General features: G+C 45.5%; 1 protein-coding gene across 1 annotated transcript in view; it reads right to left on the bottom strand.

The window, feature by feature from the left end:
• XYLT1 (xylosyltransferase 1) overlaps positions 1–24,683 on the bottom strand; it is a 371,514-nt gene that overhangs the window by 249,643 nt on the left and 97,188 nt on the right. Inside the window, exon 2 of the mRNA XM_055253692.2 lies at positions 8,081–8,119. Coding sequence (XP_055109667.2) covers positions 8,081–8,119 — 39 coding nt within the window. The remainder of the gene's footprint in view (positions 1–8,080; positions 8,120–24,683) is intronic.

Raw genomic sequence — 24,683 nt, 5'->3', positions numbered from 1 at the left:
ACAGGCGACCGCCACCACGCCCGGCTAATTTTTTTGTATTTTTAGTAGAGATGGGGTTTCACTGTGTTAGCCAGAATGGTCTCGATCTCCTGACCTTATAATCCGCCTGCCTCGGCCTCCCAAAGTGCTGGGATTACAGGCGTGAGCCACCATGCCCAGCCAAGAGTGATCAAAATTTTAAGTGTTCTGAGTTAAGGGCTTAAATTCAAACTGGGACTACAGGCAACCCACCACCACGCCCGGCTCATTTTTTGTAGAGAAACTGTAGAGACAGAGTTTCACCGTGTTAGCCAGGATGGTCTCGATCTCCTGACCTCGTGATCCCCTGCCTCAGCCTCCCAAAGTGCTGGGATTACAGGCGCAAGCCACCACTTAGAAGGGAGGAATGGTGATCTCAATACGATCTATTTTTTTGAAATGGTGCATGTGGCTGCACTTTGGGGAACTTGCTGGCTATTTGCAGAATGTTGTATCACATCATTCACTCTGAGTCATACAGACTGGAAAGGATCCCACGGTCAGGGGACCATAGATCCTCCCTAAGAACGACTCCATGCTCCAAGTCCAGTCCCTGTCCGTTGAGCCAAGTCTCTGCCCAGGCAGTGGTCTGGCTGGTCACCTCCCTGCCCCACCAGGGCTAACTAGAGAGGCAGCAAATCACAGCCAGAGGAAAAGATTATAGTAAAGCAATCTGGTCCCTCCCCAAACTAGCCTTCTCTGCCCCAGAGAGGTTCTTCTCCCATAAGGAGGCTGACGGGGGAAAAAAACATATGGGCTGACAAGCAATTTATTCTCACCATCCTCTCAACAGATGCTGGGCACCATAAGAATTAATGGGCTGGAGACTCAGGTAAGAGCCATTCAGAAGCTCCCTGATTACTCCAAAAACCGCTCTCTGTGGAGGAAAAGGTTAATCGAAGCCCAGAGCCGGAAGAACGGAGAGGAGACAGCAATTGCTTTAATCCCGGGAGTGGGGAAGAGCTTCACAAGAGAGAAGTTTGCACAAACGAGCCTGTGGTCTATCCCCAAAAGAAGAACCAGGCCTAAATATCAAGATATTTGAAAGATCTTCTCCATCAGTCCGGAGACCTTAGCAAATCCCTCTCCAAACCCCAGCCAAGTAGCTGGATTAAGAAAAAAAAAATTTTTTTTTAACTCTGCACATTCTTTGCACTATTAAGCCATAAATCTCTTAGGAAACCATCTCCTGATGAGGTTTCTTCTCCCGTAATGATCCAACAGAACCCAGTTTTTAAACACATGATGCACATGTTCCTGTGTATCATGGGTCATTGTGTACCCAGAGTCAGTCACGTCAATGCAGGTCTGGACACATTAGAAGATCAATGTGTCGGCCAGGCACAGTGGCTCATGCCTGTAATCCCAGCACTTTTGGAGGGCAAGATGGATGGATCACGAGGTCATGAGTTCGAGACCAGCCTGGCCGACGTGGTGAAACTCCATTTCTACTAAAAATACAAAAATTAGTCAGGTGTAGTGTCACGCGCCTGTAATCCCAGCTACTCAGGAGACTGAGGCAGGAGAATTGCTTTAACCTGGGAGGCAGAGGTTGCGGTGAGCCAAGATCACACCATTGCATTCCAGCCTGGGTGACAGAGCGAGACTCTGTCTTAAAATAAACAAACAAACAAATAAATAAGATGAATGTGTCACAGCCTACAGCTGGCTAAAGTCTGAACTTAAACCAGAAAGGGTGATGTTTGAACATAAACAAGAGAACAAGGAAGTCGCAACTGTATCGCTGGAAGTGTCTTTGTAAAATAAACTGTCCTCAGAACAAACGAGGTTACTCCAGGGTTTCCTAACCTTGCCACTACTGACATTTGAGGCTTTTTTTTAGAGGGGGGTACTTTCCTGTGCATTATAGGATGTTTAGTAGCATCCCTGATCTCTACCCACTAGATGCCAGTAGCATCCTTCACCCCAAAGTTATAATAATCACAAATTTTGGGCGAGGTACAGTGGCTCATGCCTGTAATTCCAGTACTTTGTGAGGCTGAGGCAGGTGGATTGCTTGAGCCCTGAAGTTCAAGACCAGCCGGGGCAACATAGCAAAATCCCACCTCTACAAAAATTACCATGCACCTGTAGTCCCAACCACTTGGGAGGCTGAGGTGGGAGCCCAGGAAGTTGAAGCTGCAGTGAGCCGAGATGGAGTCACTGCACTTCCAGCCTGGTTGACAGAGTGACAGAACAAGACTATCAAAAAGAAAAGGAAAAAGTCTCAGGTGATTGTCAAATGTCTCTTTGGTGGTCAAAATTGACCTAGTTGAGAACTACTGGTTTATACTGAAGTTTAAGTTCAGCTGAACGTCAGTCAGCTAATTAGCTATTAGCCAAACTTCAGACATCAGCCCCCAGCTCAGCATAACATTGCTAAGATCTAAAGTTCCTTCAGCCTGCCGCATGCTCACATCAGACATTAGTTTGACTGGATGGCCCTGAATTTAAGCCTCTCTCCTTCTCTCCTACCTCCTTAGTCCTTTACTTTCTCCCCTGCCTGATAAAGTAATTCTTTATTCATCTTGACATTATAATGACACAAAAGCATTCAAGGAGCAAATGCCTTAATTGAATCTAAGAATAACTGGCATTATTTTTATAGGAACCCAGACATACTATGCAAAAAATTCAGAACTCTGTCATTGGGTCTTTTTGCAAGGTTAACTTTTAACTGGAAGCTCTTCAGCACATCTCACCTCCTGGGCTCAGAAGCTCAAACCTCACCTCTCCAGCTCAGATTCCCCACTACCTGGGAGATTTTGCAACCACCTCCACTCTACCCAGTCACTCTCTCACAAACACGTTTCCATCCACTTATTACTATCTGAAGTTACAGATGCATTTATTAATATCTATTTGTACCTTTTTCACCTGACTTTCCTAGAATGGACGCTTTCTAGGTAAGGAACCTTCTGTTTTTCTCTCTGCTGTATCTTTGGCATTTAGCACAAGGCCTTGTCTCCACATGGCCCAACAGTGATTTATGGAATAAGGAAATAGATGAATCCCTTTACATAGATATAATTTCTCAAGTATTAACTTCCTTTCACATCACTACTCATTTTCTACAGGAGCCTTGTTCACAATCATCATGGCCCCAGCATCACCTTTAAATCATGTGAATGTCATTCCCTTCCCTCTACCCCAAGTTAGCTGACCAAAGAAATTCAAGTATCTGGTTGGTTTTGAAAACCAAGAAGTTGGAAGTTTTCCTCCTGACGCCTTCGATCTCCAGGTCTTGAGAGGGATCTCAGCATAAACGAAGACCTGCTCCCCTCTAACTCTAGCTGAGTTCACAAATACCCAGATTGACAAATCTTGACTCTGCAAAAGAGCTCCTTTATTACATCTCCCAACGTAACTCAGTGTTTGAGTGGAGGCCATTAGCTAATTGACAGAGAGCCTGTTGAGGGTGGGGGGAGTGAGGGCAGGAGGAAGCAGAGACACTAAAATTAAGTGGCAAGAGACCTTGCCAGTTGGAGTGGATTCAGAAATGATCAACTGTCTTGGGGATCGACAAGAAAGAGAGAATCAAGTAATAAGGATTCAAATTTATCAAAACACTATTGATGCGCAGGGACATGTTTTGCTTTTGTTCTTCTAAAATAAATTTTCATTCGGGTCCATTGCTTAAACCATTTTACCCCCAAACCCTCTGACAAACTGTCAAAGATAACTCGATGCGCAAAGCACTGAATCTTTCTATCCATCTACCCATCATGCATCTCTCTACCCATATATCTAAGTACATCTGTGGATAGTCGTGCTAAGCACTGTCTATCTGTCCGTCTGTCTATCTATGGACGTTGGATTGCATATACCAAGCCCATTTCTCCAGCTTTGCCTGAACATTAGCAAGTCTTTCTACTAGTCAAGGCAACTTTATTTCCTTGCAAAATAGGAAAGCAGTTGAGAAGATAAGATTCTGATGTCATGCAACCCTGAGTCTAATGTGCATCAATACTATCTGCTTCCTTGTGACCCTGGGCAAGTTACTTAGCCTCTCTGACCCTTAGGTACCTCATGTGGAAATCAGGTATCACACAAACACCTGTGTAACTATGGCATTTGAGGATAAAGTGAGAGAAGTCAGTTCTTGGCAAATGGTAAATGTTAGTAAGAATGGAGATAAGAATAATGCCACCAAGCCACTCACTGAACTCTTATTTTTTTCATTTCTAGGTCACCTGATCCCCTGGCAATCACCATCTGGAGACCAGAGGAGCATTCACCACTGCAAGTCAGGGCTTCCTTGGTGCCTTCCCAGGGGCAGCCTGCTGACGGGGGAAGCTGACACCAGGGATTTAAACTTTTCTCGGCTTCCTCATTCTATTAATCTGGCCATTAAGCAGAGAGTCCTGCTGATGCCAACAGATGCAATGCTCTGCTGTGCTAATGGCAAAGAGCATTAGGGGAGTCCTCAGCAGCCAATCAATCCATCTCCCCCAACTCAGAACAGCACAGGGACAGATTAACCAAACGATGGCTGAGGACCGTTGCAATTCACATGAGGGAGAAAGGGATGCGTGAAGGAAAGGGCCCCTGCACAGCCCAGTGTTCTAATGCAGGCCAGGTCTTGGGCAAGCAAAGCGGCTGATGCATTGTGCAAGGACATAGCTCTCGGTGAAATCTAACAGGCAGGCTAACCTGTGACAGCTGGGCTCAAGATGGAGCAAGCAATGCTGTCCTTAGAAGCCAAGTGCACTGGGGGAAAAGTGGGAACTGACCCAGGGCTCAGGGCACATCTGTCACCTAACCTCTGCAGAGTTGATTCGTCCAAGCTTGGCCACATCTGCCATCTTGTTCATGGCATATGGGTAACATTTGAGGCACTACTTCCTGCCAGAAAGGGACCTGACCCCCTTGTCTGACCTGCCTGCAGGCAGCTGAACAGGATCCCATCATTCACCTCACAATGGGCTGAGGCCCAGCACAAAGTCAGATCTGGCCACGGGCTTGTGCCAAGAGTCACAAAGAAACATTTGCACTTTGGTTGGGTTCCAACATCTCTTTAACATGGGAAATCAGAACTCGGGGAGTGAGAACAATATTCCCAGGCTGCCCAAAGACAGGGAACCAAATGAGACTGATGGAGCATTGTTTGCAGACAAATTGAAGCCCTTCCCCAGTGGCACAGCACAAATGCTGAGAGTCTACCTTGTGCCATTGCTGGCTGCAGATGGAGGCTCAGGTCCCTTGGGCTAACAGATTGGACTTTAAGAGTCATCACTGTGTAAGGAGCTGCTGCTGGAAGCCTCAGGTGCTGGCCAAAGCCAGTGGTCTGCAACTCCTCTTTCCCATGAGGGTTTTGAAGGGCTCATGGGGTGGTGTCCAGAGTGAAGGATACAGGAAGGTCAAAGACAGAACCATCCAGGGATTCTGCTGTTCCACTCCCAGGAGATAAGATTTGACATTCAGAGTTCCAGACACAGATGTTTGCCCATGGGTTTTCGTAAGTTTAATAGGGTATCCTTCTGGGGAAGGATAAGGAAGAGAAGGACCATCATTTTAAAAAACACACCCTGGAAGTTCTCTCATAGTCCATGGGGTAGACTGGGGAGAGACATGTTTCCCAAAGGGTAGCACACACATCTCTGATAGGAAGTTTAGGTGACATCAGAGGGTGCCTAAAGGAACATTATTTTCACAGTTTAATATTTATTTTAATGTTGTGCAAAAATATGTAACTAGCACTTCAAACTTGTGGTTCCACGAATATTATTGCTTGAGACAGTGTTTCTCAATCTCGATACCATTAGTATCTAGGGCTGGATCATTCTTTTTTGAGACTGAGTCTCACTCTGTCACCCAGGCTGGAATGCAGTGGCTCAATCTTGGCTCACTGCAGCCTCTACCTCCTGGGTTCATGTGATTCTCCTGCCTCAGCCTCCCAAGTAGCTGGGATTATGGGCACATACTACCATGCCTGGCTATGTTTTGTATTTTTTTTCAGTAGAGAAGGGGTTTCACCATGTTGGCCAGGCTGGTCTCGAACTCCTAGCCTCAAGTGATCTGCCTACCTCAGCCTCCCAAAGTGCTGGGATACAGGCGTGAGCCACCGTGCCAGGCCCAGGACCAGATAATTCTTTCCACTGGGGAGCTGGCCTGTGTGTTGTAGGATATTTAACAGCAACCTGGGTCTCTACCTACTAGATGCCAGTTGTAAACCCCCCAACCAGATGAGACCACCACCAAATGTCTTCAGACGTTGCCAAATAACCACTGGGAATCAAAACCACCCCCTGGTTTAGAACCATTAGATTAAGGTAAGTCTATTTCTGAAAGCAAAGTGAGTTACGTTAAGGAAAAATGTATTTTTAGGTGACTTTATAGAATAGATGAAATTTACATAAGGCAAATGTGGTCAAGGTGGTAAGTACAGACAAAAACAAGCCAGAGGATAGCCAAACAGGCAGAGGAAACTGAATTCTTTTCCTCCTCAAAGCTGCACCTTCTATACTTCCCTGCCAGCCCTGGTGCCTGGTCAGCCCTGGGGCCCCTGTGGCTACACCTGTGTGCCAGAGAATGCAAGGACAGAGAAGCACAAGGAAACCGTGAAGATCTGCTGGCCTTCCCCATCAGGGAGGAAGCAAGGAGGGTCCCCTCATTCCTCTTAGGAGAACCCAAGCAGAGATGCCAAGGAGAGGGCAAGGACCCAAGGTGGAGGGGGCAAAGGCCAGGGGAGCAGGTGGTCTTTTCCGGTGCACCCCAGAAACCCTTGAAACTTCCGAGCTGTCATTCAGCCTTGAAAGGTTCGAACAGGTTTGACTGTGTCTGACACTTGCAAGCTATTCACTGTGGGGCTCTGAATGAGGCCTGTCCTGTCTATCTTCTCTCTTTACTGTCAGCCAAACCCAAAGAGCTAAGGAAATGATTAATCCAAAGATAAGAAACATCCCCTTCAGATCCAGCAGGAAAGGTAACAGTTCTATTGGTTTAAAAAGCTAGCACTTGCCAGACGCGGTGGCTCATGCCTGTAATCCCAGCACTTTGGGAGGCCAAGGTAGGTGGATCACAAGGTCAGGAGATCGAGACCATCCTGGCTAACACGGTGAAACCCCGTCTCTACTAAAAATACAAAAAAATTAGCCGGGCGTGGCAGCATGCGCCTGTAGTCCCAGCTGCTGGGGAGGCTGAGACAGAAGAATGGCATGAACCCGGGGAGTCGGAGCTTGCAGTGAGCCGAGATCGTGCCACTGCACTCCAGCCTGGGCAACAGAGACTCCATCTCAAAAAAAAAAAAAAAAAAAAGCTACCACTCACAAGCACTTAGCACGTACCCCAGACTTTATAAACATCATTTCCTGTGACCCTCAACCACAACTCTGCAAGGTGGGCACTATCACTGGGATGACGTTTCAGATGGGAAGACACTGGCTTAGACATTATGTGGCTCCATGAACGTCGCAGGGCTAGAAGACACAGAGGTGGAATTCCACCTGGCTCTGTTGAACTCCAAGGCCTACACTCATAGCTGCTGCACTGTCCTAGCTCCCAGGAAGGCAGAAAGCAGACAGTCAGGGCCGTGCCCTCCCTTACAAGACCCGCTGGTCATCCTCCTCCCCACACGGAAACGCCACTGCAATCACAATTCCTCAGAATGGCCTAACACGCAAGCAGGTGAAAGGATGCAACTTCCTTCCGTATGCTGCCCTCACTGCCAAGGAATAAAAGTCCTCCAAGCTCAGGCATCAAAGAGTAGCATCTTCTCACTTCATGGCCCTCCTCTGTCTCCTCTCTCCTTTGCATGAACCTCCGCATGATGGTTGGGCAGGAGCGAAGGACAGAGAAAACTCAAATGATTATGGTTCTTGCCACAGGTGGGAGGGGCATCAGACACCTGGGTGCGAATGTGCACCCATGCACACCCACACCATTGCACACACGTGTACAGTATATGCCAGTGTGTATACATACATGTGTAGGCACACACACATCCAAATGGGACAAGGGGCAGCCATGGGCCTGTCCAGCCTTTCGGAGCCATGGGACAAGTCCCCTCGAGAGCTGGAATATCAAGGCTGAGATAAGTGGCCAAGACAGGAAAGGTACTTACCTGAGTCTCCAGGGTGATAAGCGGACTTGGGTGTGGATCCTGTGGGATGAAAGGAGAAAATGCGCATGAGGAGTGGAAAAAAGTTAACTTACTACCCCAGCATCATTTTCTTTTTTATTTTTATTATTTTTTTTTTTTAAAGAGACAGGGTCTTGCTTTGTTGCCCAGGCTAGAGAGCAGTGGCATGATCATAGCTCACTGCAGCCTCGACCTCCAGGGCTCAAGTGATCCTCCCACCTCAGCCTCCCAAGTAGCTATGACTACAGGCATGCACTATCATGCCAGGCTTTTTTTAAAAATTATTTTTGTAGAGACGGGGTCTCGCTATGTTTCCCAGGCTGTTCTCCAACACTTTGGCCTCAATGATCCTCCCACTTTGGCCACCCAAAGTGCTGGGATTATAAGCGTGAGCCACCACGCCAAGCTCCCAGCATCATTTTCAAACAAAGCTTGATTTCCCCAGTGCTCAAGCCACCCCACGGGGAGGGCAGCCCAACCCGTGTCCTCCATTCTACAGAGACGTCAGGACAGCTTGGCCCAGTCTGCAGGCCGCCCCGACACTTCCTCTCACGCACAAGTGATGAAAGAGGCTCAAGTTTTTGTGAAGGAAATGCCCACATGGAGATCACACAAAACAATAAAATATAAAGAAAAAAGAAACAAGGCACCCTTGCCAAATAGCTCAACGTGCATCCAAATCCTCTATAAGGAGAGTATGGCTCCATAAGAGGATTAGGAATAAACCAGAAAGAATATAAAGTCCTGACTAGGGACAAGGCCATCATCAATTTGTGTCTGATCTTGGAAAGAACAAGAGAAGGAATGAGAGCGAGCAGCTTAATTTCTGGTTTGAGGAGCACATTCCAATGGGCTGGGGAAGGTCTTTTTTTAGGATAGAGAAGGCCAGAGAAATGTCCTATTCATTCACTCTCTACAAAAGCCGATTGACTGGGAATGCTTGGTGGTACTGTCTTGGGTCATTAAGCATGAACCCTTTGGGTTGGAGGAGAGACAGGGAGGGTACAGGAGGAGGAAAAGACTGATGGGAGGAGGTGGTGGTGTCCAGTGAGTGGTTTCCAAAGAAAACAGGAAACCCGGCACATGAAGGCTATTTCTGTCTATACCACATCTGCTCTGAACTTAATCATCTTGGATTTATAATTCTGGGAAAAACAACCTCAAGCTTCCTCCGATAGAGGATGGGCATGATTTTAGGGCCCTGAAGTACACATCCAGTTAGAGGCTTTGCTTTCTCTTAGCAGATTTTCCACCACGGGGTTTTAGGAAGCCATGCAAGTTAGCACCAGCCCACTGTCCCATACTGCGAACACGAAGGAAATGCAGGGAAATTGGAACTTTCTAAACTCCTTCTCTAGGTGAGCTGCCATTCACTGTCTTGATGACTGTTCTATGGTATCTTTGTAATGATGCCCCATTCTGAGGAGTGTAAGAGGCACGAGCTCAGAAACATGGTGAGCTCTGCTCAGCTCTGTCCTTTAGGAAGAGCAATTCGTCGTCCCCCAACTCCAATTCTGAGTCCAACTCCCAGTAATTCTCCATTGCTGTAACTGAAAGGAAACTGCCAAGAGAACATCCCACTCTAATTCTCACATTCCCCAGGCATTGAGTCTTCCTCATACCCAAGAAAACATGGAGGGGAACATGTTCTCCCCGTCTCCCCACATGGCAGCCTTGACCTATAAAGGAATCTGGGCAAGTCATGAAGGAGCTGTTTTGGGCCTGTCTCTTCAAATCCTTACTGATTCCTTCCCAGGGGTGAAGAAGTGGCAGCTAGGATTGGTAAAACCCGACATTTATAGAGCAACTTTCTTTTGATCAGGCAGGTTTTGTATCACTCGCATGCAGAGTCTACTCTGTACTTCCTGTTTCCCTGTGTTGGGGCAGGACCCATTTTTGTCTTTGGGAAGCAAGACCATCCTCCTGGTCTGTGGGTGGCAGCATGAGTCAGACCTGGTGCGTGCTCAGTGGGCGAGAGCATACAACATCTGCTGTTCAGGTCAGAGTAGTCTGTGTCTGTCTGTCTGTCCATTCAGATCTTACCACCTTGATTTTGATTATAAGATAAGAAGCTGCATCTCAGCCTCAAAATTAGCCTCAATCTCCAAGTCAAGTCCTAGCAAAGCACCAGACTGGGGTGTTGGGTGCATTCCCAGATTAATTAAGCTGTACTTCACAGACCATGGCTATTGTCTGAGACTTATGCTTCATTGCTTAGAATCTCCAAGAGGTTGAAGAGGGGAGAATGCCATCCTGACCCCTAAAAAAAACAGCTCCAATGGACAAGACTTTCCTTGGGAAGTCACAGGAAATCTCTGTCAACTGCGTTGACAAAATCAAGAGCCTGATCTCTAGACACAGTGAAGCATCAGCTCTCTATTTGATGTTCCAAAATCAGAGACCTTATCAGTGCATGGTCAGGGATCCAAGATTAAGAAGATTCTAGAAAGCAAAAGCACAAATGCTATCTATTTAGCATCTTCATTAACTAACCGGGAAGAAGATGAAGTCCTCACAAGGGGCCACATCATTAATACTTGGGTTTCACTTGCCAACATTATTATGCTCTCCTCCCTCTGCACACACTGGAAATGGAAGACTCTCCCTAAAGAGCCTCAGTCCGGAGGATTCAAGGTATGACTATATATCTGTGAGGTCTCGCTTTCAGCAACATCCTCCTTAATTGGAAAGGCTAACGAAGTGGAACCAGGTCAATGATGCTGTCTGCCTAATCCATCGTATCTGTCTAAATTGGGACTCTTTGGTTTACAGTAGAGTAAATTCCTGTCCATCAGAGGAAAGCCTCTTGGAGACCAAAGGGGAATTTGCAGTGTGCGTGCATGCTACAGTGGAGTGCTTTTAGAATCTTAATTCAGGTAGCAGTAACCATGGAACTGCCTGCAACAAGGAAAGCCCTTTCCTATCATCTATTGCAATGGCTCAGTTGGGGAAGTCAAATGGGGAACCAGGTGCACTGAATTGGTGGCCCTCATTTGTCACAGCTCCTAGATCCATGCCCTCTGGTCATGTGACTCGGCAGTTCTTTACTGTGTGCCTCTCCAGCCCTTAAGCTTGGGTTTGCCCATTTGACTGCTTTGCCCAATGGGAGGTTAATAGATGTGGCATAAGCAGAAGCTTGAAATATGCTTAGGTGATGAAGTGTCGCCTACTGTGTTTTTGCCATTGCTACAAGAGATCACGTCCCCAGTACCTTGCTGGTCCAAGGAGGATGCCAGACACGTGAAACAGACCTGTACACAATCTACAGCCTGGAGCCACGCCCAGCCTCGATCAGCCAACCCCCTGCCAACACACAGAAAATATATGCTTGTTGTTTCAAGCCACTGAGTTTTGAAGTCATTTGTTATACAGCATTATTGTGGCAGTAACTGATATACTTTCTAAACACTGACCTCGATCAATCAAAAAGTGTTTTCACAAACACTCACAGACTCAGAACCTAAATAATACATGCTCTTTCTCTAAGTCTGCAAATGCATCCCAGGAACCTGAAATAACTACAGCTAATAGCAATCATTTATAGAGGGCCTCCTAGGTGCCAGGCCCTGTGTGCTAGCTGTACCATTACATCAAGCAAGGAAATAAGTGACCATCACGATCTTGCATGCCTCTGAATTAGCCTTCAATCCTGTGTGCCCAATATACCAGTCCTTCTGAATTTATTATTTAGATACCAACACAGTATGACAGGAAATGATTACTCAGAATCCTTTTGCCTGAAAATACATAGTTTTCATTCCTTTGGTTTATTCTTAACTTTGTCCTATGGGCATATTACTTGACTGAGGTTCTGAACAGTTGAATACTAGCAATAAATGACATTTGTTAAGTTCTCACTATGTTCCAGGCACTGGGCTTAACTTATATGTATCATTTCATTTACCCCTGTAATAACCCTAAGAGGTAGATACTATCATTATCACTATCATTAGTATAGAGATGGAGAAACTGATGACCAGAGAGACTGGTAACCTGTCCGAGTCACACAGATGCTGTTGAAAGCCTAGATTTGATCCCAGCATCTTACACTAGAGAACAGTGGGTTCCATTCTTTCACAAGAGCTCTGTTGGAAAACACATTATTACTTTAGACAAAATAATCCTACAATTTTTGGATAATGTCTATTAAAATCAAGAATACTTATAGCAAATAAGCAGTACCACCTTAACAAATACCAGAATCTTTTTTTTTTTACCATCTGTCTTTTTTAAAAAGGTAGTGGACATGGTTGATAGAAATTACCACACATATCGTGACTAGAAACAAAACAGTCACTTTGCCACAGCAAGGAACCGTGTAAAGTTAGCTAAATCAATCCACACGTGTTTACTAAGTTCCGATTCAGTAGCTAGCTCTATGCATGGCAGGCACCATGAGGGAGACAGAAATGAGTTTAAAGTGACTCTGTGTACACTGCTATCCCCAAAGCTAACTGTTTAAATAAGAGGCAGGAGCCTGATTACAGGTCTTAGAGCAATGAAACTTGTCTACACCTCAAAAGTCTTGCTTGTAAGACCAAGACGCCAGGCTCAAGGCCAAAGGCGTAATTTTAACAAGCAATTAAGCCCCAACAAAGAAAGTAGAGAGAGGAGGAGGACTTTGTTCGTTATCATTCCACACATGCATCAAACCTATCTGGCTCTCCTGGCAGATTCTGAGCCCTGAGCTAAGCCTCAGCCATTGGAAAGTGTGTTCTCTTCCTTTGCTTTGAGGACGTTCAGAAGACAGCACTTGTTCTTCGGTGTTAGGCAATGACATTGGTGTAGAGATAATGACCCTGGGACTCATGCCTTCAGAGCCAGATATTTCCATGAAGCCCACCAAATCAACAACATAGACAATGGACATTTATATGCCACCTTCTTCCACAGACGCTCCCAGGGAACACTTCAGAAGGCTGGCTTGGTGCTTTCTCTCCGCCAAAAGCCCTCTAATTAAGGCCAGAACTGGGAATCGTCCACCATCGAAAGATGGTGTCTCACTGTCACTCATCATTCAACCACCAGATAACTTGGAAAATCTAAGAAACTCTTCTTGGGATTGCAGATCACAGAGAATGAAAACTCACTCATGACTTGAGCCTGCTGGAGAACGTCCAGCTCTAGCCAAGTCTGAATGCCCAGCCAGAAACCTAAAGGGACACTGTCACTTAGCTGCAGGCCTGGTGCAGGACAAAGGTGAATTGTTCAGTGGGAAAAGAGTGCAGGTTTAGGGGTCATCCCCAAGGTTCAAACCACACATAACCACTGTATTCGTTTGCTAGGGCTGCTATAATAATACACAGGCGAGGCGGCTTAAACAACAGAGATTTATCTTTTCACAGTTCTGGAGGTTGAAAGTCCAAGGTCAAGGTGTCTGCAGGTCTGGCTTCTGAGGTCTGATTCTCCTTTTACCTTGTAGAGATGGTGGCCTTCTCACTGTTTCCTCACACAGCCTTTTCTCTATGCATCCCTGGTATCTATGTGTCAAAATTTCCTCTTCTTTTTTGGGGGGCAGAAATGGAGTCTCATTCTGTGGCCCAGACCGGAGTGCAGTGGCACAATCCAAGCTCACTGCAACCTCCGCCTCCTGGGTTCAAGTGATTCCCCTGCCTCAGCCTCCCGAGTAGCTGGGACTACAAGTGGTTGCCACCATGCCCAGTTAATTTTTTAGAATATTTTTAGTAGACATGGGGTTTCACCATGTTGGCCAGGCTGGTCTTGAACTCCTGACCTCAAGTGATCCACCTGCTTCAGCCTCCCAAAGTGCCGGGATTACAGCTGTGCACCACCATGCCAGGCTAATTTTTGTATTTTTAGTAGAGATGGGCTTTCGCCACATTGGCCAGGCTGGTCTCGAACTCCTGACCTCAGGTGATCTGCCTGCCTCACCCTCCCAAAGTGCTGGGATTAAAGGCATGAGCCACCAGGCCTGGCTCAAATTTCCTTTTCTTATAAACAAACCAGTCAGATTGGATGAGGGCCCCATTAATTTAATCACCTCTGTAAAGGCCTTATCTCCAAATAGTCACATTCTGAGGTACTGGGGGAGGAAGGGTTTCAACATATGAAATTAGGGTGGGGGTACAATTCAGTCCATAACAACCACCTAGCACCACTTGTGACCTTGGGCAAAGTCCTTAGCTTCTGTGAGCTTTATTTTTCTCACTGACCCCACGTAAACAGGTAGGATTATACTTGCCAACAGAGCTACTGTAACAAAGTGGAAAACAGATTTTCTGGGACCTTTTTGTAAGGGACACTATTAATAATTATACAAGCTTAACAGGTACAAACCCAGACTGTCCCAGGAAACCCTAAGATAGTCTCCTCCTTGTCTTGAACACGGCATACCACTGACATCATGAGTTGTCGCGAACATTAAATAAAAATAGATACTGTACATAGTTACAACCTCAAAAATGATCTTCTCTTTGATTTCTTCCTCCAGGCTTACAAAGGCTGAGACATATCCCTCTATACTCAACCCTACTAAACCACAAGTCTTCTGAACTGCAAGTTACCGTAGACACGAGTGCAACCCATGTCATGTGACGGCAGTGAAATGAGCAAATTTAGCTAATTCATTTTGAATGCTTACTTTATGCCAAGCATATGAAATTCCTGCAACGCTGCCAAGGGAGGTATCATGATTCCCATTTTATAGATCAGATAACTGATACTCTCAGAGAATAATTTGCTCAAAAACACAGGGCTAATCAGGAATGGTGCCAGGAGCAGTAAGCAAGTTTGTAAGTTGCCAGAAACTAGTCTTTAACCAATATCCTGGTGTTAATCGAAAGTATGAATTTACTGAATCAGAATCTCTGGGCAAGGGTCCAAGGAATCTACATTTTTATTAAACACCTTTGGGGGATTCTTATGTACGCTGAACCGGAGAGACTCTACATGATACCTAAACTCTACCATGTGTAATGCAAGACTGAAAAAGCTTCCAAATTGACAAGGAATACGATTCCTGCCTCGGATCCCCAGCCAGCCATCGAGTGTTGGATGCATGCATGAAACTCTTAAGAGTGTTGGTGTTCACGCTCTGCATCCCCAAGAAATTTCCAGGATGGGGGCAAAGTGTTCCCTTCTCCCCACTTTGGTGAAGGGATCTGCCTTGCCCTAAAAACCTGGCTACCACCCTCCACTTTCCAGCATTTCCTCCTCAGGGAAGTGGGAGTCTTTTTCAACTCCTCCTTCTTAGGGTCTCATTGCAGCAACCAAGGTGTTGCATAACGGGGCTTTCTCTTCAGATGTCCCCATGGGATTTCACAGTGGCTTCTAAGATGAAGGCTGGGCACGTGCAGGGCAGGCGGCATGGGGTGATGAGGGAGGGATGCCAGTGATACAGAGGTGTCCTTGTTCTCTAAAAAAGACTGCATTTGGAATGTGAATGCAGGCCAGAATCGCACAGCCCTCACCTTGTTGGAAAATGTGAACTCACCTTTAAATAGGGCTCAGGGGAGAAAACAGAAACCCCACAGACAGAACAAGGGGATTCTCAATGTTTTACAGAAACGTTGGCAGTTAAAACTGGGTGTATCGCGCGCTCTCTTTTTCTCTTTTGTATTAAAAGTTTAAAAAGCTGGTCTTTTTGCTATCCTACATTCATTCAATATTTTTTAGCCCAGGCCCCAGAAATGAGCAGTAGAACCTTAAAATGAGGCTTAGGCCCTTGGAGATGGTAATTCATCACCCACAGCCTTGGAAGACAGAGAAACCACAGACTCATGGAAACTAGGGAATTATCTTAATGCTTCTCCAGCTTGGTATGTGTATCCTTGAGCACAAATGGTTATCAAAAATCTAAACTCCTGTATATAATACTTTGTTCTGTGTGCGCCTCAAGAGGTTTTGTAATTCTTTGAAGAGTACACAGAATTACCATCTTAGAATTACAAGGTTTTGAAGAAACCTACCTGAAAAGATTAGAGGCTTGAGCTACAGAGTGTTAAGACAAGAATGCCCAACTGGTGGCCTGTGGATGCTTCAGGCTGGTTTGCTTTTTTTTTTTTTGGCCTGCAGCCTTGATGAAATACTTGAAATCATTGCCAATGTTTTAAAACCAGGATACTTCACATGCAAATCTAGATTTCTCACGTCTCCTCTAAGAACAGAAGATTTAGCAACACTGGATGTGTATTCTTGCAAGAAAACAGCTCCAGACTGAGTAGCTGGCCTGGCTACTGTGAACAAAAGAATTTATCACCCCCATATTAATGCAAACTGCCTAAGGTCACATACCTAGTCAATATTGACAATAATCAAAATACCAGCTAACATTGTTCTCACACTGAATGCCAGGTATTACTGTAAGGGGTTTGTAAATACTATCTTATTTAAATTTTACAACTGGCTGGGTGTGGTGGCTCACGCCTGTAATCCGTGGAGGCCAAGGCTGGTGGATCACTTGCGGTCAGTGGGTCGAGACTGGCCTGATCAATATGGTGAAACCCCACCTCTACTAAAAATATAAAACTTAGCTGGGCGTGTTGGTGCACACCTGTAGTCCCAGCTACCCGGGAGGCTGAGGCATGAGAATAGCTTGAACCCTGGGGGCAGAGGCTGCAGTGAGCCGAGATTGTGCCACTGCACTCCAGCCTGGGTGACAGACAGAGACCGTGTCTTAAAATAAACAAACAAACCTTACAACAACTCTAGGAGGCAGGCATCAAAAGCCCCATTTTAGAAATGGTGCAATTGAGGCTCAAAGGAGAAGTAATTTTTTCAAAGTCGTTCATTAGTGGGTGGTGAAGCCAGGATTTGAAACAGGGCATCCTTTTGGACCACTAAGCTACACTGCTTCCCAGTGGTACAACCGCATCTTGAATTGGAATCACTAAACCACAGTTCACGGTTCTATCAGCATCTGGCACTAAGAAGCCATAAGGAATACGGAATTGGATCAGATGCTCCTCATACTAGATGTTCTCATTTCCTTGCTGCGAGGCTTCAGGTTGACTACTTTGCTTTTTCCAGTGGTTACTGGCAATAATAATCACCATCATCATCTCACAGTCAATGTGGAGCACTGACTGAGATGTTCTACCAGAGCCTGGCTCAGTCCTGACAGAGTGGGTGGGCCACCAATGTTAGTTCCTCTTAGAAGACAATTGGCGACACTTTACAGTGTTTTGCTTTTCACAGCTCAGAGGCATTTCAGACCATAAACAAGACCTGCCACGTGCCAAGAAGGCAGCCTTTACCCGACAAGGCCCAGACAGAAGTGCTGGCTAAATCCCACCATGCTGCAAATCTTTCTAAAGGTGGCCACCCAGGCTGTGTTTGAACACACATCTTCCTGGAGCTGGGAACACAAGCCACATCTGTACTTCATCCCGATAATTAGCTTTTCCCAGGCACAGGCCACAGCACCTATCAATTTTGCACCCACTTGCTGTGGTCACCAAGATGGCAGGTGTCCCAACTGGAACCAATACTGCCAAGTGTCCCACAGACACTGTCTGGAGTTCCAATGATACTATGTGACTTCTGGGACTGCTGGGTGAGTTCCCTGTTCCACAGGAAAATAGTTTAGATTTGAGCTCCAGAATCCAAAATCGTGAGTTCAAGAAAAGCACTTAGAGGTGTAGACCAGGTATGCAGCGACTTCACAGTAAGTTGCCCGAGGCAGCTGTTACTAAGCAGTCCACCTGGCCTCAAATACTCAATACGGCCCGAGGAGCAGATATTATTAATAGATTCCAGTTTCCCTAGATGTCCGTCCCTGACCGGAATCAAACTCATCACTGTCTGGTGAGGCATGGGAGATCCAGGAGGAAAGGCCTATTTCTTAAGGGCCATACACAGTTTAGATTAAAATTCAGTGTCGAATTTCAGTTTTTTGATACCAAATCTGGAGTTCATCCCATTTTGCCAAAATAAATTTCTATACACATCCCTCCCTGCTTTTCTTCACTTCCTCCTCTTTTGCTCCTTCACAAGAGCCTCTGACCAGGACATCTTTTGTTCGAAGATTCAGGAAAACTGTGATTCAGCAGTGCTTCGCGTCTGGAATGTCTCCAAGAGGCCACACACAGAACTGCCGACACAAACCACGGCGGGCGGAAAAAATGATCCCAGGAGGTGGGGAGTGGAGAGCTTTGCAGTCCCAGGCTACAGCTCAGGATGTGGAGCTGCCTTCCTAGGCCAGAAGAGAGACGCTGAGAACACCTGGCTGGAAGGTGGCCCTGCAGGGGACAGATCGGCCTTCTACATTTAGAGTCAGGATAGAGTCAGAAAGCCTCAGCAGGGGAGGGACTCTGCCTGCAGCCTGTCCCCTCAACCTCCTCTAATATTTCTTAATGAAACGATAGTGACAATGAAGATGACAGCCTTGATGACAATGCCCAGTAGACCGCTATCATTGGTTAAGTCCTTATGAGATACCATAATTAACCATTTATGGGCATTACTTCAATAAACCCACATTCTATCTTCATGAAGTGGCTGTTCCCAGAAGGCCATAAAGACTGGAAAGATAGATTTTTTTTTTTTGGTTTTTACTTTAAAAAAAAAAAAAAGACAGGGTCTTGCTCTGTTGCCCAGATTGGAGTGCAGTGATGTAATCATGGCTCACCACAGCCTTGAACTTCTGGGCTCAAGCAATCCTTCCACCTCACCCTCCCAAGTAGCTGGGACTACAGGCCTGTGCCACCATGCCTGGCTAATATTTCATTTTTTGTAGAGATGGGGTCTTCCTATGTTGCCCAGGCTGGTCTTGAACTCCTGGTCTCAAGTGATCCTACTGCCTTGGCCTCCCAAAGTGCTGGAATTACAGGCATGAGTCAATGTGCCCAGTTTGCTTTTTCTCGATGATGTTACATATTTCCTCGTTCCTGGATTATGAATACCCTGTAGTGATGTTCTTAATTTATATAGGAGGAAACTGAGGCTCAGAGAGTTTCAAGACTTGGTCAAAAGCCACAGAGCCAGGCTCATTTAACCTTAATATCTTCAGAGAAGTTTTTTAAAAAAAAAAAAAAAAGAAAAAAAGGTAACCAAAACGCTTGGATGTGGTATGGTGTGACCTGCATGGTGCATAAAAACACCTTTTTTTTTTTTTTTTTTTTTTTAGATGGAGTTTCGCTCGTCGCACAAGCTAGAGTGCAGTGGCGCGATCTCGACTCACTGCAACCTCCACCTCCCGGGTTCAAGCGATTCTCCTGCCTCAGCCTCCTGAGTAGCTGGGATTACAGGTACGCGCCATTAAGCCTGGCTAATTTTTGAACTATACATTTTTTAAAACTAGGTGCCAGCATTTAAAATTTAGGGTGAATTCACGATATTCTGATTTGTGGCTTTTCGTGAAATGTGGAAAGATCTGACCCACTGGGTAAGCAGGTCCACTTAAGGCAGGCACATCCCCTTCCGTTTGCCACAACCCCACCCTGCCCACCTGGGCTGAGCCCTGAAAGCATCTAAGTTTATGACCTCCCTATCTGTTCACCACCATACCTTACCACTCCCCCACAAAGGAAGGTATTATTATTACCCCATGAACATGACTCCAACCCTCACCCGCCAACCTCAAGAAGAAAAGTTCGGGATCCCATGACTTCACAGCAGAAACAGAAAAACTCAAATAATCCATAAGTAAGTTGAGCACTGAGGTTAATACACACAAGAGCATCTTCTTCTAGCTCAACAGTCTTGACTTCAGGGCTGTGACCCAGGAGGGAGGTGCCTGTGCAGAAGGCAGAACAGGAAGAGGTTCTTAGCACCCACTGTTTTCTCTTCCTGCACAGCCGCCTTGGGCAGCTGCCTGTGAACAGCCTGGCTGTTTTTCTCCTAGCTCTCTAGGAAGGAAGTGCTCTCATCACCCACGACAACAGAGTTGGCCTGAGGAGCCGAAAACGTGCACAGGGGCTCCAAGCCCAGCTCTCCCTCTGTTCAGGGCAGCCTCAGAGACAGGAAGATGGGAAGAAAGTATAGCCTGGGATAGAACATCCTGCGAGACCCTTACAAAGCCCAGCTGTGGGGGAAGGGAACGACAGGAGGGGCCAGAGGAAGGGGGTCCAGGACACACCGATTTTGTACAATGAGCTCCTTTCATCCGTGAATAGAGGACTCTCCTCAACTCTGTCTCAATGGCTTTGTTTCTGAAACGATCAATTCTACACCCAGAAAGCCAAATTTGCCAGACCTCGTGCCAAGGTCAGGCAAGAGCCTGAGATCCCCCAAGCAAGTTGATAATCAACACGCAGGAGACAACGCTGTGCTAAGTCCCATTTGGCGGATCCAAAGCTTACAACGATCCGCTTTTATTTCCACGCTTTCTGTGGTGGGGCGGGGTTGGGGGACCCTCGCTCACATGCGTGCCACGCTTGGTGGAACTGTAGGCTGTATTCAGGAGAGTAAGTGTTACTTTCCCAGGGACTTCATTGAGACATCTGCGGGGAGGGCAGGATGAGAAAGGGCTGGAGAAACAAGATGCAAGGTAAAGTGTGTGGTCTCGCATTGAACACATTCATGAAGTGGTGGGAAGCATCCCTAGTGACTCAGCAGTGGCCTCTGTTTAGCCAGCACTTTGAGAACACGATCTTCATGGGCCGACTGCAGAGGTGGCCAACAGAAACTGGAATCTACAGGCAGTATTCAGCTCGGGCATAGTTTGTACAGCCCGCACGATGTTTTAAAAAGAACAACAAAAACCTACACAGGATGCCAACACTTCACATTCAGGAGGTTTCCCATAAAACTGCAAAGTTCTGGCATTTTTTGGAAAAATCAGAAGACCTAGCTACATAAATCCAGCATTTTCCTAAGGGACTGCCTGTCTGGCACTGGGAAGCAGCTATGTCTCTTAGAAGGGTCACAGGCCCTCCTGCTTGCCGAAGTCCCCGCCCCAGACACGTGTCCTTCACTTACGGCTGCCAGTGTGGCTGCCGTGGGCACTGGTGTTTGTAATCTCTGGTTTAGTGGGTCCTAAGCTAAGCCCCGTACTTTCAGCTGGAGGACCTGAGGTTAGAGAGAAGGACGGGATATGAACCATAGACTGGTTGTAAAGTAACGTGGCTGCAAAGTTCAAGAATAATTTAACTCAAGAAGCACCTATGAACGCACACCCAGGAATACAAGGCAGAGAGCAAAGTTGACTCCCATGGATAGGGGTGAGAGTCCTGTCTTCTCATCAGCCCCTGCTACATACTCTTTTGACAACTTGTCCCACTTCCCCAGGACCAGGGACTATCTTCTTTGTTTTTATGCTTAATGAAGTCCTGAGACTGCCACATAGAAAGCACTTGGTAAATTCTTGTTGAACCAAAATCAATGGAAACCCAACTCATGTTATAGGTGGAATCTGAGAGATGTAAGCTGAGAACTGAGCCAACTTTCGAGCTGTAGGATGTTTTCCTGACTGTAAGTCAAGGCAAGTCCTCCCTATGAAGAAGAGTTTGGGGTATGAACGACACAGCAGAAGGAGACAAGCTGAACCTACTGATTGGCTAATGTCTGAGATGAGGAAGCAGAAAGGTTGGTCTTTATAGGATATGTAGCATATCTGATGAGCTATGGTCTGTTAGGAAGGTACTACATGTACTAATTTCATAAAATTAAAGTATGTTCCAACTTATCAAAGGATACAAAAACTCCACAGAAGGAAGGAAGGACCTCATGTGGTGGCAGGTGCAGCATATTTTACTGCAACCTTTCTAGGTCTAAAAAGGTAAAATGAAGTTTATCACATCTGCTTCTGCTGTGTATAGCCATAGCTAGTTTTCTCCAGCTCTGTTTACTGAGAGAGAGAGAGAGAGAGAGAGAGACAGAGAGTGTATGTGTGTGAATATGTATGTGTGTACACACACATTTGTGAGCATTCACATGCACATACAGGTATGCATGTGTGGTATCTCTCATTCAACACCCCCCCCAAAAAAAGTTGCTATGAGATCTGTAGATTTTGTTTGCTGAGTATCCCTAATTTTGGAATTCCCTCTGTTCTAAGTTACCCCACTCTTGGTACTAATTTCAAATGGCTGTGGGGGAGGGGAGGCTAGCTTCAGACAAGATTCCACTAAGCAGAGTTTTATTTCTGAGCTGGGATAGAAGCAGAAAAGAATAACAGGAAAAACATGCAGCATCCCATCTCTGCACTTTGCATTTAGTTATAATTATTCATGCAGGAGCATCTTTAAACACCAAACGAGGGAAATATTACAGTTGTTCTGATTTCACATGCTGTGTTTACATGCTAACAGCATTTCTCAGGGACAATTATCTTATTACTAGTGCACTAATCTTTTCAATCTTTTCAACACAGTTTACAGCTGCAGACTTCAAAAATTAAGGCTAATTAAGACCCTGCTTTCAGCAGGTACAGTAAACTACTCACATTCCAACAGGGTAAGAGAAAATCAGTTTAGGGGAAAGGGTGTTAGGGGGCACAGTGTCAATGGCAGACAGAATACATTAGACAGCTTCCATCAGTGTGAGGACTACAAATCTCCCAATGCTAACGTTCAAGAACAAGTTCCATTAACGGAAAGGCCTGTTGAATTCAGGACCAAGGACAGCTGGTCTGGCCCATTTTTAGGAGAAAGTGGGTATTTTGCATTCAATTATCCGTTTCCATTCATTATATTCTTCCGTGTGACTTCAGCATAGAAGAGTGGCTAAGAACATGGAAACTTGTACCAGAGTCTCTGTGTACAAATGCTGGTTCAATTATTTTCCGTTTGAACTTGAGCAAATTACTTGAGATCTTGGTGCCTCCGTTTCCTCATATGCGAAGTAGGAATAATACTAATGATATATACCTACTTCCCAGGCCTGTTATTAGGATTAACTGAATATCTGTAAAGCACTTAAGACAATGTCTGATCATAATAATCATTAAATACGTATTTCTTTTAAAAAGTGTGGTCTATAAGGACTAACAACAAACATCTGTTTTCTAACACGTTCTTGACCTCACATGTACTCACTGCATTATGGGCCATTTGAGGGCTGCTAATATATAATCATAGCTATATTTATTGTGCCTATTAGCAATACATTGTCCAGTTACTTGCCCTGCTAGCTCATTAGCTGCCATATAAAACCAGCACCTTGGATCATCCAATATTATTTTTTGTTTTGTTTCGTTTTAAATCACAGAGAAGCTGAATGCTCTCTGAAGGGCTGTTGTTGGAATCCATATTCACAGTCCAGCTTCTCAGATCCCAAGCAAAAGCTCTGGCATCCCAAGTTATGGCACCTGAGAAACCAGTAATCGGCATCTACAGTGCTCGGGCCACTGACGTTCATCAGGCACCTACTATGTGCCTCAGCCTAGGCTTGAGAGGCTGCTTTTTGAATGCTCACACCAACTCTGTGGGGAAGCTAATGCTGGCCCCATTTTATAGATGAGGAAACTGAAGCTTCAGACAATTCTACAGCCACAAAACTTGTGAATAAAACAAAGTTACCATGTAGTACACGTTTCATTCTCTCCAGCAACACGCTTTTACGCTAGCTGGCGGAATTTCTCAAGATGATGAATACTATTATTTTTACTAGTTGTAGAACTCATAATAATGGTTGTTACCATCAACACCAACCTACAGTATGTGCCAGGCACTGACATATTTTACTCATTTAATTCTGACAACTGCCCTTAAGGAATGGACTATTAGCCTCTATTTACAGATGAGAGACCTGGGCTCAGAGAGGTTATGCCACGTGCCCAAAGTCACACAACTGCACAGTGTTGGAGCTAGAATTTGACCAAATTCAGGAGATCCGGCTCGAGAACACTGCTTGTGAACACTATTCTCTAGCCTCTCGTAATACCTATAAAATTCAACAACTGTCTCCTTTTCAATGGACACATAAGGTATCTGTAATAAGATAGCTAGAGGGAGTATTGATTCCATCATCTTCTATCAAACAACTGATTGCAAAATTGGTGATTTAGTTAGATTTGTGATAAATGCTGCCAAAGGGGAGAATGAAAGGATAGAAAACACAGGAACTTCATCCAGGAGAGAAGATCAGAAAGGTTCTTTCAGAAAGGGGGAATTAAACTGGCCGCCAAAGAATTAGTGAGAATCAGCTTGTCCAAGGTAGGAGAGAGGACAAGCATTTTAGGCAGAAGGAGAAGCATGAATAAAGGCTCTATGGTGGGAAGGCACTCATAATTTTGAGGACACAAAGAAAGGAAGTCTGAATCTAGAATCAACATTGAGAAAGTGAGTAGCACAAGATAAAGTGGGAGGATTTGGTGTGGGGGGCCGCCAGGTCAGGGAGTCCCTTTGGGTGCTAGGAAGGAGCTTGACTCTTTATCCGAAGAGCAACAGGGAGTCACTGCCAAAGTTCATGTGTAGATCGATTTGAATCTTCATCAGGATCAGCCTTCAGTCCTACTCCCTAGATTATAATATTTGGCTTTTACATAATCGGATCCAAAGGTACTTCTGAAAACCAACTCAGTGAATCAGCACACTGAAGATTTTCAAAATAAGTCTCAAATAATTCCTATTCCCCATTTTTAGGGTTCATGGTACAACCCACACAGTCTAAGACATTATGTTGCTGCTACCCACCATGCCGTACTAATTATTCAGCCCTCAGTATTGTTATTACAGACGGGGGA

This window comes from Symphalangus syndactylus, chromosome 18 (assembly GCF_028878055.3).
Source record: "Symphalangus syndactylus isolate Jambi chromosome 18, NHGRI_mSymSyn1-v2.1_pri, whole genome shotgun sequence".
In the NCBI taxonomy this organism is placed as follows: domain Eukaryota; kingdom Metazoa; phylum Chordata; class Mammalia; order Primates; family Hylobatidae; genus Symphalangus; species Symphalangus syndactylus.
This window is presented reverse-complemented; position numbering and strand designations above follow the sequence as displayed.